The 14,561-nt window shown below is 38.2% G+C and overlaps 2 protein-coding genes across 2 annotated transcripts in view; both read right to left on the bottom strand.

The window, feature by feature from the left end:
* The window catches only part of LOC130905184 (chloride intracellular channel protein 5-like), a 91,004-nt gene that overhangs the window by 72,522 nt on the left and 3,921 nt on the right, over positions 1-14,561 (bottom strand). The window lies entirely within an intron of this gene.
* Positions 9,962-14,561, bottom strand: part of xkr6a (XK, Kell blood group complex subunit-related family, member 6a) — a 28,090-nt gene continuing 23,490 nt past the window's right edge. Inside the window, exons 3-4 of the mRNA XM_057818298.1 lie at positions 12,692-13,109; positions 9,962-10,808 (exon numbers count right to left, since the gene is read on the bottom strand). Coding sequence (XP_057674281.1) covers positions 10,304-10,808; positions 12,692-13,109 — 923 coding nt within the window. The 3' untranslated portion in view covers positions 9,962-10,303. The remainder of the gene's footprint in view (positions 10,809-12,691; positions 13,110-14,561) is intronic.

Here is a 14,561-nt window from a genome sequence, read left to right as displayed (position 1 = left end):
TGCAACAACAGGACTGCAGTCCAGAGGAAGGGGGACGGACCGGAGCAACAATCTCCGGTCAGTTCACAGTCTACTTTACTTTTATTATCATTTACTGAAAGAAATGACGCAATAATTTGAGACCTGTTTCCAAACCTTCGGCATATTACCGCTTCCAACGAACGCTATCAGCTCTCGCCGTCGAAACGGATCGGACGTCTATCACCATCAATGGCAGTGAATGAGTTAACGTTACATACTATTTCCCTATATGCATGAACAAATTAGCACCCTGCTTTACAGGTTCAAACAGTTGTGTGCGTGTGGGTGTGTGTTAACTAAGCACATCTCTTTGTAATGAGAGAGTTGCATAGCAGTGGTCTGTGTAGCGGTAGCCTTTAGGCCACAAACTGAAGGCAGTACAAGTTGCACCATATCATTGAAAGTGACAATCTGCCCCCTTTTTGCACCTTAATGACGCATGTGTGTGTGTGTTATATATATATTTGCAAAAGAACATATGACTGCAACGTCAGACTAATCTGTTGGCAGCAAATGAACTGCAGCACCCCAGAAAGAAGTGGGAATGAAATCATTGGTAGTGTTGTAGTTTTAAAAGTGAGCTGCCGTACTTAGACCCTGTAGGGCACAAAAGCATATTTGGCAACGTAAATGATTAAGGCATTAGAACCTCAATGCAGAATGTTAATATTAACATTGAAAGAAAAAGTGCATTATATGTATACTGGTACACCACTGTAATTATTAGTACAATCATATTATTATAATTAATCAGAACTTTTGGTTTTGAATTTCCAATCATTCCATTGCACTCATTTAAATACTGTACTATGAAAAAAACAAAAACAAAAAAAAACTTTTCATCTTTAGTGTTATTCCGAGCCGTAAGAGTTCATTTTTATTATTATTTTTTGATTTTAATTGCAGACCTCCACCAGAAATTCATTTTGTGGCTTCATCAACCCAAAATGTAATCACCTCTTTATGTTACAAACGTATTCTGCAAGTTTGATAATAATCAACAATTCATTCTTGAATTAACCTGAACAAAAACTCTTACACAGCCAATGAGAGCAAATGACTGTTTCTAAACAACTTAACTTGATCAAAAATATATCATTTTTAAATTATTATTGTATTTTATTTATTTATGGCGGAAAACACTCAGGTGACTTAAAGTTCTGCTCTAAGACTCCCAATTTGGCGAACTTTCAAAACTGTCCGATATGCATTTGTGTGAGACATCATTGGTTGGAAAGCTTAAAATCTTGAATTTTCTGGGGGAAGAACAATTTTGAACAGGAGGGCATTTAAAAAAAATAATAATAATAAACAGAATTACAGTGTATCACAAAAGTGAGTACACCCCTCGCATTTCTGCAGATATTTAAGTATATCTTTTCATGGGACAACACTGACACAATGACACTTTGACACAATGAAAAGTAGTCTGTGTGCATCTTATATAATAAAGTTCATTTATTTTCCCCTCAAAATAACTCAAAATATAGCCAATAATATCTAAACCCCTGGCAACAAAAGTGAGTACACCCCTTAGAAACTACATCCCTAAATGTCCAAATTGAGTACTGCTTGTCACCCCCCCTCCAAAAAAAAAAGTCTTATGACTCGTTATAGAAGTGCTGTCAGCATTACTGTAGAGATTGAAGAGATGGGGGGTCAGCCTGTTAGTGCTCAGACCATACGCCGCATTCTACATCAAATGGCGTACCGCACGCAGGCTATTTTTAGACCGTGACGTCCTATCGTAAAGCTGAAGTAAAGCCGAAGTGGGACATTATAGACCCGCCCTCGTATAGACCCAACGTAATTTGTGCTACTTTTCTCCGGTAATCTTTCAAAAACGAACATGCCGATCACGCATTGCTTTTTTTGGAACTTGTAGAAACGACTCTAGACATTACGACACATGTTTTCTTCATACGTTTAGAGAAACCAAAAACTCGGGAGGAAAAAATGTGAAGACCGAATCAACTTGCGCGGACTTTTACCACCACCTCGGTGAATCCATTCACATTTCATATGCAGTAAAAATTATGTTGGGTTGGCATGGTCTTTCAGAGAGGTAAGCCATTTTTATATTTTTAACTTATTTTTTTAACGTAACATTGTGCCGTACCGCTTCTGTCTGACAATGAATGTCCTGAAAAGAATTACAAATATATAAACAACTTTATTAAGGGGGGAGTGTAAATAAATTATAGAATTAAGATGTGTTATCAATGAAAAAATTAAAAGTGTTCGTTGGCTGTCACTGAGTAGCATTTGCTACACAAAGCTAACTAAATTACCCCCAAGAACGGTAAGAGACGCAGGTAACCAGAGGATATATAAGAAAGACAGGGCTGATGGTAAAGGATAGCTTGTTGTAACAGGAGAATGTCATTGTCAATCGCGTCGATAAAAAAGCTAAAGCTATGTTTAGGTGGCTCGTTTTTTTTGCCTTTTTCAGCCTTCGACATGAAAGCCATCTCTTTAACTGAACATTTTTATGTTCTTCCACATCTTTGCCAGTCAATTTGGCACCAGGCACATCATTTTCGGAGAGAATTGGTAGATTTAGCTCTGTAAACATCTCTTTCGTACACGATTTCCATTCATTTCCTATTAGGGACAAACGGTTGCTTGTCCCTACTTAGCAACAGTAGCTAATGTTATGAATATTAATGAGCGGAAGTGACGTGTTGCTTGCGGTACGCCATTGGTGTGCATGGCTGTCACCCCAGGAGGAAGCCTCTTCTGAAGACTGTAGACAAGAAAGCCCACCCGTCTCATCAGACCATAGGACATGGTTCCAGTAATCCCTGTTCTTTGTTGACATGTCTTTCTTGTGTACCAGAAGAGGCTTCCTCCTGGGGTGACAGCCATGCACATCAATTTAATGTAGGGTACAGCGAATGGTCTAAGCACTAACAGGCTGACCCCCCACCTCTTCAATCTCTCCAGCAATGCTGACAGCACTCATGTAACGAGTCACATGACATTTTGGACGGAAAATGACAAGCAGTACACAATTTGGAGATTTAAGTATGTAGTTTCTAAGGGGTGTACTCACTTTGTTGCCAGGGGTTTAGATATTAATGGCAATATTGTATAAGCTGCACACAGCTTGTCATTGTCATTGCTGTATTGGCTTGAAATACAGCAGTTTATTTTAAAGAGGAGTGCAAGAGCAGAAACTGCTTTTTCAGTCTTGTCTGTGTTTTCCGCCATATATATATTTTTAAAAAATTTTAAAAGATAAAAATAAAATGAATAAATTATTGTCATGTTAATAGTAATATGCCAACTCATTCACTCCCATTGACAGCAATAGGACATGTGACCCGTTTTGGTCATTTAAAAAAAGTTAAATTCAATAGCAATTATTAGTATATAATTTTTAAAATTTTCAAATTATTCATTGATATTGTTTTTTCCATTATTTTTTATATAAATAAATGCATTTTCTTTTATTATATTTATAATATAAAAACTCATTCACTCCCGTTTTTGATCATTTAAAAAAAATCATTAAAAAAAAAAACAACACTAATATTGGTTTTTAATATATATATTTTTTTCCTAATTTTGTATAAATGAATAAAAAGTTCATAAAAACTAAATTACTTAAATTAAAATTTCTTAGAACAGAATTAAACCCCAGTAATGCTCAAAAGTGGAAAGAAAAAGAAAAAAAGATAACTTTTTTAAATGTCAAATACAATTTCAAATATCTTTTTTTTTTTTTTAGTTTAATATATTTAATTTCATATAATTTAAAAAATGCTCCTGTTGAATTTTTTTTTTTAAATCATAGTATTTGAATGAGTGCACCATTGCAAATAATGATTCATTTTTGCTCCAGAAAATCTTTGTTACCGTTTCCGACACAAACCAGTATACAGTACATTGTAAACAAAAAGGAGTTTTCACCTTCTTCATTGCATTTTCATTTGACACGCATCTTTGTACCTTCTTAAGACAGCAGCAAAAATAATAATCTGTGTATTTTGACTTCTTCAGCTTGCACCGCGTGACATTCCGTATGCAAAAATTGACCCTGTTTGATTCCCAAAGTCCTCCCCGACAGTCCGTCCAAAGGCTAACTGTCTGTTCATGCAGCACCCTGACGACATGTGATCAAGAGATGAGTAAGAATCGTGCTTTGCCTCCTGCCAATGGAACAGCTTGGATTGGAGGGGAAAAACAAATCCTCTGAAATAAATATATAAAATTCACAGATTCGCTGTAGGTGGCTTTGGCTGGACAGTGGACAGTTGAAAAATCTGACAAATTTAGGAAAATAGCCTTGCATTTGCTCATGTTGAAATGCAACTGTCTAGCATACCGCTCTAACATCTTCGTTTTAACCCCATATTAGTTATCTTAGTTTCAGCTTTTTCACACCAGCCCAAAAGGTGCGCACCATGAACTTTTTTGGTTTGGTCCGGACCAAACAGGGCAGGTGTGAATACGCCTTTATTACATTCAGACACAACTGAATACTGTGATGTATTTGGACATTTAAACTTTAGTTGTGTTGCTTAGGCTGTAATTAAATGAATGACTTGTTAATATGTTACATTATTATTATTTTTTTTCATAATTTGTTTTTATGACATTCATATCGGACAGGGGTCTCAAACTTGCGGCCCGGGAGCCAATTATGGCCCACAGGACAATATTTTCCCGTGTTGCCCGCACAGATTTTGCGATGGGCAAAATAAAACCCAACTAAAAATCATTTTAACATAAAATGAATGAATTCTTTGAAGGATCTATTTTCTCACAAATTAAAAAAAGCCATGAGTAATAAAAAATATAATTCTCAACAAAATAAAACTAACCTAACCCTTATAACAAATTGTAATACAATGGTACCTCTACTAATGTGGTAGCTCGACATCCGACGTAAAATTTGGCTGGCCATTTGTTTCTACACAAATATGACGACATGACAGCACCGCAGACAAACGTACGGCAGATTTTCTTGAGTGAGAAACCAACACAGGTTTCAAAAAGGTTGGTACAGGTGGTGAAACACGTAAAAAGGTGACGCTTACCTTCTGAATGAAGATGCAAATTATCGAGAAATATGAGCGTGGGGTGCGCATCCGTCAACTGGCTCAACAATATAACTCCACGGTCCTCCTCCGACCACCATTCGCCAGTCTTTATAAGTTAAGGTGACAATTATTATTGTGGTAACATCGCCAAAGAAGTCGCCAGCTTCGTCACGTTTTTATCATTTATTTCACAACTTATCCAATACAAAACGCCTACCGCAGTAGTAACTCAGCCACGCGGTGCGTTCAGGGACAGTACACTAAACACGTCTACTTCATTAGAACCCGAGTCATTACATTATTAGAGGAATTATTGTTATTATTATTATATTATTATTCCGATTTTGTATTCAAAATTTATTATTTTTGCTATGTGTAATTGCCATTTGTAATTGTGCCGGCAGTATTTATTAAGGATTTAGTGTAGGTTTTTGGGCTGTGGAACATATTAATGGAAATATAATGTATTCCTATGGGAAAATTGTGCTTGACATATGACCATTTTGACTTACAAACAAGGTACTGGACTTTGTATGTAGTAGAGATGTCCCGATCGATCGGGACACCGATCACTTCATTTTCAAAGTATCGGATTCGGCAAAAAAAATATCGGACATGCCTTTTTTTAATTTATATATATATATATATATATATATATATATATATATATATATATATATATATATATATATATATATACATTTTTTTTTTTTTTGATCAAATCGTTTTTTTAATTGTATTTAACGTTACAGACATAATATGTTACACTCATCCAGAGTCTTTAGTTTAGGCTTAAGGTAGGGTTATCAAATTTATCCCGATAACGGCGGTAATTGATATTTTAAGAAATGTATCACGTTAAAATATTTAACGCAATTAATGCATGCGCTGCACCACCCACTCACGCTTTGTCGCGCACAATCTGTAATGGTGCCGTTTTACCTATATAGAGAGATAAAAGGCAGCATATAATGAGTAGAGTGAATTTTGGCAGCCTTTGGAGCCTTTTTTTAATTAGCTAAAGCCTTACAATCCCTCTACCTACGATTAGAAATATCATGGGAAGCAATGTGGGGAAGCAAGGTAGCAATTGATCTTTTCTTAAACACCTTATGTTATTTCCCAACACAGAGAAGATATATCAATTGGTAGCACTATGCACAGTCATGGTTCCACTTCCCATAATGCATTTGGGCGTGGCTACAGTATCATTTACTGAAAGCTCAACAAATACACTAGATGGCAATATTCAGTCACAATATACAAAGTCACAAGTCTTTCTATCCGTGGATCCCTCTCACAGAAAGAATTAATAACGTAAATGCCATCTTGAGGATTTATTGTCATAATAAACAAATACAGTACTTATGTACTGTATGTTGAAAGTATCCGTCCGAGTTTTATTCATTTTTTCTTAATGCATTGCCAAAATGTATATGATCGGGAAAAATTATCGGGAATGATTAGAATTGAAACGGGAGCAAAAAAAAAAAAAAAAAAAAAGCAATCAGATCGGGAAATATCGAGATCGGCAGATACTCAAACTAAAACAATCGGGATCAGATCGGGAGCAAAAAAACATGATCAGAACAACCCTAGTATGTAGAGGTACCACTGTAATTGGTTCTGGAAGTAGTTTTGTAAAGTGAAGATTCCGTAAGTGGAGACGGGTTTTCCATGTATATGCCCTAATCCGTTCCAAGCACCCCTAAAATTCAGACATAAATCTTTTATAAATCATAAAAATGAATCAAAACATGTAACAAATACATGCTATAAATTAATTATAGCACAATAAATATAAAATCTGAGGTGTGCATAATGTAAAAAACAACAAGAATAAAGAAAAAAAGGTAATACGCTCATGTAAAGCTGTCGGAACACGAGGAGCGAATGAAGAGGACGCTGTGATACACACAAACACATACAGTAGAGGTCCCTCTTAGCTAATCGGATGCCAGGAAGATGCTGGGCAATAGCCAATGGCACAGCAGCGATAAGTATGTTATGTTCAGTAAACTCTTGAAGCTGAGAGAAGCATTCTATACTGGATTTTTGCCTTTGGTATCCTGAAATTTCTTAACAAAAGGCAATATTTCCCAGTTGAGATGTGTCTTAACCTGAAAATTCCTTATGTAGAGATATTCCTAAGTAGAGGTACCATTGTCAATTTGGGCCGTGAAGAATAAGACAAGCTGTAAATTCAAATAAGTGTGGCACATGTATATTTTGCTCTGGGAATTTTACTTATCTATTTTTTTTAAATAAATATCTGTTGTGTTGAACTTTATTCATACTCCAGTACAATGTATGTTTTTTTTTCTCCCCTTTTTCGTGTATTTTTTAGCAAGTGCGACTTCTACTCCGAAAAATACGAAATTACTGTTGGTCTTGTCGTCTTAAACGAAGGGGGCCCGGGGCCGATTACAGCCCGTGGGACAATATTTTATGGCCCCTTAATTGACAGCAAATTGTAGTATTAGTAATTCAGATAAAATTTCAATAGAACTACCAAGGGTGGATCAGTTGATACAAATACCTTTTGTATCCAAAGAAATGTAATCTGACCCTAATCAGCATATCTTTTAGGAGCATTGAGGTCTTCATTAGTCATTCCCATTCACACTCACAAAACCACAGGATTGGATTGATCCAATTAGCATCTTGAGTGTTTGCAGGGCAGGGGTGCCTTGGCTTTGTCAGACAGTGGACCGCTCTGGCAGGTATTCGGGTGGACAACCTCTTTACATCTTCCAAAAGCTGCAATTTGCCTATATACAAGGGACGGTGTAATAAAAAAACAAAACATTTTTCATTTGGTGATATATGACACTTTTCCCGGGGCTAGGTGTTGGAGATTGTTGCAGAAGAAATTTTTCCTTCTGCGCCTTCTTTGCGTCCACATGAGATTAAGCCAATTCCTTCCAAGTCCACCCGTCTCGCTTGCCTTCCGGTGCATGCTCGATACAACACATATGCATTCAGTGCTGCCATGTCAATCATATTGTATAGAAAACAACGACTGGCCATCTCCGTGTTTGACAAAGCAAAGGGTTTGCAAATATTTCAGATGCAAATTGCAGATATCCAGAGTGAAAACCCCCTTCACACCAAGGCAGCGACTCCACAGGAGTGTGTAGGGAGGTTGTGTGCTTGATTGCTTGTTTGAGTGGTCTATTGTTTGACAAAGCCAAGTTTGGTATCGTGTTAATTTGACGCCTTTCTGGTCTTTCTTTATAGTCCAAAAAACCCCAGGGAGTTCCAGTGTTTGGAAATTAGGAATAATACACAATGCCCTGAGTAATTAACAATAGATTAGATAAATAATTCCAATTAATATACAATTATTCTATTGATTTTTTAAAAATTAGAATAAAATTGGTGTTTCCATCAACTAGTGAGCCAAACTAAGCATTATTCTCTTTATTCAGGGAATCTCTTATCAATTTCTGATCCATCCCAAACCGTTTCCAGCACCCCCCAGGTCCCCCAAAATTGAGTTTGAGACCCCTGTTTTAAATGGAGTTTCCCCTCCACAACCTTTCTTTCAACTACAGATACTTTCCGATGACTTAATTCATTCCACCAATGAGACGCTCCCCATTAGTGTAACATCACGTGATGTTTATTAACCTACAGTGTATGACAAAAGTGAGTACACCCCTCGCATTTCTGCAGATATTTAAGTATATCTTTTCATGGGACAACACTGACAAAATGACACTTTGACACAATGGAAATTAGTCTGTGTGTAGCTTATATAATATAGTTAATTTATTTTTCCCTCAAAATAATTCAAAATATAGCCATTAATATCTAAACCCATGGCAACAAAAGTGAGTGCACCCCTTAGAAACTACCGCCCTAAATGTCAAAATTGTGTACTGCTTGTCATTTTCCCTCCAAAATGTCATGTGACTCGTTACATGAGTGCTGTCAGTTAGTGCTCAGACCCTACGCCGCACTATACATCAAATTGGTGTGCATGGCTGTCACCCAAGGAGGAAGCCTCTTCTGAAGACGGTACACAAGAAAGCTCGCTTGTCTCATCAGACCATAGGAAATGGTTCGAGTAATCCATGTGCTTTGTTGAGATGTCTTCAGCAAACTGTTTGCAGGCTTTCTTGTGTGCCATCTTCAGAAGAGGCTTCCTCCTGGGGTGACAGCCATGCACATCAATTTGATGTAGAGTGTGGCGTATGGTCTAAACCAGGGGTGCTCAAAGTTTTTTGCTCCAAGATCTACTTTTAAATGAGACAACGTCCCGCGATCTACCTTAAGAGAGGAGGGTGAACTAAAAAAAAAAGAAAAACATTTAAATGTACAGTTACAGTAATTATGCTTTGTGAGCAACATATGAGGTTATGTTGCTCACAAAACACAAATAACTATGTACATTTAAAAAAATATAAAAAATGGACGGTAAATTATGTTTGCTCACATAACATAATTAACTATGTACATAAAAAAAAAAAAAATTTTTTTTTTTTTTTTGATGCTGCGAGCTACCCACACTAGCGTTGCGATCGACTGGTCGATCGCGATCGACGTAATGCCCACCCCTGGTCTAAACACTAACAGGCTGATCCCCCCACCTCTTCAATCTCTGCAGCAATGCTGACAGCACTCCTGTAACAAGTCCCATGACATTTTGGAGGGAAAATGACAAGCAGTACTCAATTGGGACATTTAGGGATCTAGTTTCTAAGATATGTACTCACTTTTGTTGCCAGGGGTTTAGATATTAATGGCTATATTTTGAGGGCAAAATAAATTAACTCTATTAAATGAGCTGCACACAGATTACTTTTCATTGTGTCAAAGTGTCATTTTGTCGGTGTTGTCCCATGAAAAGATATACTTAAAGATCTGCAGAAATGCGAGGGGTGTACTCACTTTTGTGATACACTGTAGGTGAAATTGCGTGTTCCCGGTTGGTCAACTTTGACACAAATGAACGGCGGCAGCTGCAAACGTGGAGGACAAGGCCCTCACCTCACTGAGGCAACTTGTTGTGTCATGGCAAAAAGCCTCGCAGGTTGAAGGTGCTTGCAAGGAATGTTTTTTTGTGAGGTTGTGTGCATTAAAATGTGTCCGATTGCTTATATCGTGTCTCTGTGCTTATACCAAGTGTGACGCGTACGTTTCGTATTCCTCTCTTAATGTGACGACCTATGGACGCAAACGTGTATCTTCACAGTGTGCCTGCCCTTTTATGTGTAAGTGTGTGTGTGTCAGAGTGAAGACTCATACTGTAAAAGTTCAAAGAGCAGGGGTCCGTCACGGTAGCGGATGCCCACGGCGGCCGGCGTGATGTACTGCAGGATGTTTATAGTCCTTCGCAGACGCCTGTCGACGTAGTGGGCGTCCCACGCCGGGTAACGCTTCCTGGGCATGTCGATCTTTATGAGCGGGCCTTCCGGCTTGGAAGCGGGGGGCAGCGACCTCACCTGGAAGACGGGAAGACACGTCTCAGCCACGTCGTCTTCTGTCTGGGACTTGGTCATGTGAGCAGGGGTGGGTGGAGCGCTAGGCGGGGCGGAAGGGGGAAGGGGAAGACCCCAAAGCAGCTGGGCGCAACAGGAGGAGGCGGGGCTCGGCTGGAGGTGGGCGGTGGCCGGGTGCAGGAAGCCGTAGTACAAGAGCATAACCAGGACGCCACTGGCAAACGTCAAGTAGACGCCGCACAATGCTGGCACGGCGTACGAGTCGGTCAGAATGGGATCCCTGTATGTGTACCTGCATTAGGACAGTGATATTAGTACTTCCTTGACAGCGTATGTCATGTGGCAGTTCAACTTCTAAAAAAAAAAAAAAACAACCAAACAAAAAAGCTTTCTTTGTTGTTGTCCATGCTTCAATGTGGTCTTCCGTCATCGTCATGAAAAACGACAGTACCTCAACGAATCGGATGGGATGAGCGGGATTTTGTATTGCCCAGAGCCTTGTAGAAAGAAAGTTGTGACACTCCCTTATGGCACCATTGTACGCTTTCTTGCTACCTACTTCGGGGTTATGGAGCCTAAAATCCTAATTAGGGCTGCAGCTATCGAATATTTTAGTAATCGAGTAATCGACTGAAAATTCTATCGATTAATCGAGTAATCGGATAAAACAAATATATTTTTAGGTGAAGAGCAATTATAAATATACATGAGAAAACAAGACATTTCATCTAAGTTTGAACCATTTTCAGTCAATCAATGTCTTTATTTTCGATGTATATTGTTGAAAACGGCCAACAATTGCATCTCAGATGTAACTAGAAAAAAAAAAAAGACTAATTCACTGCTTTCACTCAAAAAACTTTTAGATCTTATTAAAAAAAAAATATATATATATATATATCTTACCTAAAAATGCCGTTATGCTTGATAACACACATCACTTAAAAGTTAGGATTTTTTCCCCTCATGTTTCAATTGAATTTCTATTTGTGTCAAGCCATTTTTAAGTTCTAGTTAAGTTTTAAGTTAGTCTAAACTGCAAGTCCTGATAGGATTTTGAGTTTTTGCAGTGTTCAAAATAAATGTATGATACAGGCTGTATTGGAGCACATTAGGGACCAGTGCTACTTGGTGTTTTATCCAGCAATGACTATTGAACTAAAATTGATAGTTAGCATTATTGAGTTTTTATTTTACACCCTCATCACTCCACAACGCTATGTTATGTTAAAGCCTGTATGTAAGACACGTTAGCCACGCATCGACAGTGGTCATAATTAATAGAAACCTAGCCCTCCGCAGGGCTAACATTACGTGAGCTTGTGACAGTAACGTTAATCTTATTTATTAGCGCTTAGCGCTCTTTATTAGCGCTTAGCGCTCTACTGCTTTAAGATGGCGGCGATTTACTAAGGCTGCCCAGACGCGGCCGAGTCTGTCATTTCGCATTTAGTTCAACATACATTTGATCTCTATGAGACGCATCAGACGCTACCTGCTACCAACTCGCATCAGTGCAGGTAAGTATTTAGCAACGTCGGCGTCGTGTGTAGCGGCTGTCTGCTGCAGTAAGTTGTTTTTTTTTTGTTTTTTTTTTTTTGCTTCGTTCTCTACGCACGTAACATCAGCGCGTTGTCCCGCAGTAAAAGTAGTCCGAGCAAAACGTGATGCTTAGAGCTGTCAAAATAAACGAATACTCGAGGTGAATAAAATTACTCGGATCAGTTTTTAAACTCGAGTTACTCGAGTTGCTCGAGTATTCGTTTCAGCTCTAATCCTAATCATTCCAAACGTCGGTTCTGCAAGGACGGGGGCCGTTAATTGGAATTGTTGGTCTTTGAATACTAGTCCTTCTTAAAAAATTAGCATATTTTGATAAAGTTCATTATTTTCTGTAATGTACTGATTAACATTAGACTTTCATATATGTTAGATTCATTACACACAATTGAAGTAGTTCAAGCCACTTCTTATTGATTTTTTGGTAAAAAGTATAAGATATTTTTGGGGGAGTCCTCCAAATGAGATTTTTGTGAGGATTTGAACAGGACAGAATGAAGAATTTCATGAGGGTGTTGATCAGAATTGGTGATGTCACGATGTTATGGTGAATGTGCCATTGGAAATGAGTGTGGCTTTTTTTTTTTAACATTTTGGAGTAGCAATCTTACTCACCACAGGCCAGTGAGGATGGTGTTCTCGGCCAAAACCACCGTGTAGTACGTAATCATCCTATGTCGAGTCTGGCCCTCTTTCACATTAAACCAGCAGAAGATGTAGACGATGCCCACCACCATGTTGAAAAGCACTTCTTCCCACTTGGACATGCAGAAATCCGTGCCCCCGTGCACCACCCAGAAGGCCATGGCGGACCAGTGGACCACCACGAAGATGCCGAAGTAAATATGAAATAGCGAGGCGAAGAGGGCGAGCGAGAGGACTCGGGACGAGATGGTGAAGAGGCGCCAGAAGAAGTGCAGGAGGGCCCCGCGGTAGCTCATGCTGCGCTGGTCGTCGCGCGAGTCCCGCAAAAGTTTGTGGTAGGAGGCTAAGACCCAGGCGAGAGACAGGAGGGAGGCGAGGGAGGAGATGCCTGCCAGGACACAGACAAGACTCACGCTTCATTAAATCCTTTTAGAAGAAAGTTGGGAGTGAGTAGACAAATTTAGGTTGAGCCAGTGAAGCAGTGGGGGTTGTTTTCAACTGGAACCAAGAAAGTCTTCCTCAAGGTTCATTATTACAATTGTATTTTGGCTCATTTGAGTCAACATATTACGTTTATTGATAGTATTTCGTCTGCAACTAATCAATTAGCAATCAACTGGAGTGGTACCTCTACATATGAATTTAACTCCTTCCAGGACCTTCTTTGTAAGTCAAAATGGTCATATCTCGAGCAGGATTTTCCCATAAGAATACAGTCCCTGACGAAAGTTTTGTCGCTTATCCATTTTGTAGAAACAAATGGGCTGGAAATGCGGAAAATAAACTACAGAAATTTCCCGAATATAAGGCGCACCCGTGTGTAATGCGCACCCCAAATTTATTTGTAAAATCTAGGGAAAATTATTGTACCCGTTTATAACGCGCACCCTAATTTTAGCACCAATAAATAGAAGAATACAAGGAAACAGAGCTCGTGTCCAGATACAGATATGTCATTTTACTGATCTGGTGAAACACTGCACAAGCATAGCATATTGGTAGTTCAAAACATTACCATTAACTGACAATATTTACGGTAATAATATGATTTGACAACTTCTCCAACTTACCAGAATCTGGAAGAAAACAAAACAGATTTGACCTTTCTTTTAAAGGCTGCTGTATAACTTGCTCGTTTCATCATGATGAATCAATGTTTCTTCCATGGATTCATACGGTAAAATGAAAGTGAGAACGTAAGTCGGAAATCCGAGAGCGCTCATCGTTGTCGACACGACAGTAACAATAGGAACTATTGTTATTTGGGTTTGAGTTTCCCGAGGGACAGATATTAGTGATGCACGATAATACATTTTTCAACCGATACCGATAACCGATCATTTCCTCCTCATTCCAACTGATAACCGATAATGTCAAGCCGATAATTCTATTTAAAGATTTATGTAAAATGTTAAAGTATACACAAAAGAAAATATTACTGTGTATTATTTTTTGTGCAAAAATATAATTTATTGCTCTTTTTTTCAACATAAAATATGAACAAGTATTCAATTCCAACATCTAATTAATGACAGATTGTCTGACATTGTGTAATGGTAAACTTTTAGCAACAATTTCTTACAGAGTAAATACCTAAGTTGCACAAAAATGCCTTCAAAAGTAAGCCATTCCTAACATATATAACATTTAATACACTGCAAAACACACCTCCTTAAAACTACTCTCTTTTAAGTGTAAATCTATTGGAAATAAGGGAAATTATCTGCCAGCGCTTCAAGTGTATTTCTCTCATATTTCTTGGAAGAAAAATAGCTATCTGAAAATAATCTTAACAGCCGTATTTTAAGCAATACATTATTATACTTAATCCTAAACAAAA

Source organism: Corythoichthys intestinalis, chromosome 2, assembly GCF_030265065.1.
Source record: "Corythoichthys intestinalis isolate RoL2023-P3 chromosome 2, ASM3026506v1, whole genome shotgun sequence".
NCBI lineage: Eukaryota > Metazoa > Chordata > Actinopteri > Syngnathiformes > Syngnathidae > Corythoichthys > Corythoichthys intestinalis.
This window is presented reverse-complemented; position numbering and strand designations above follow the sequence as displayed.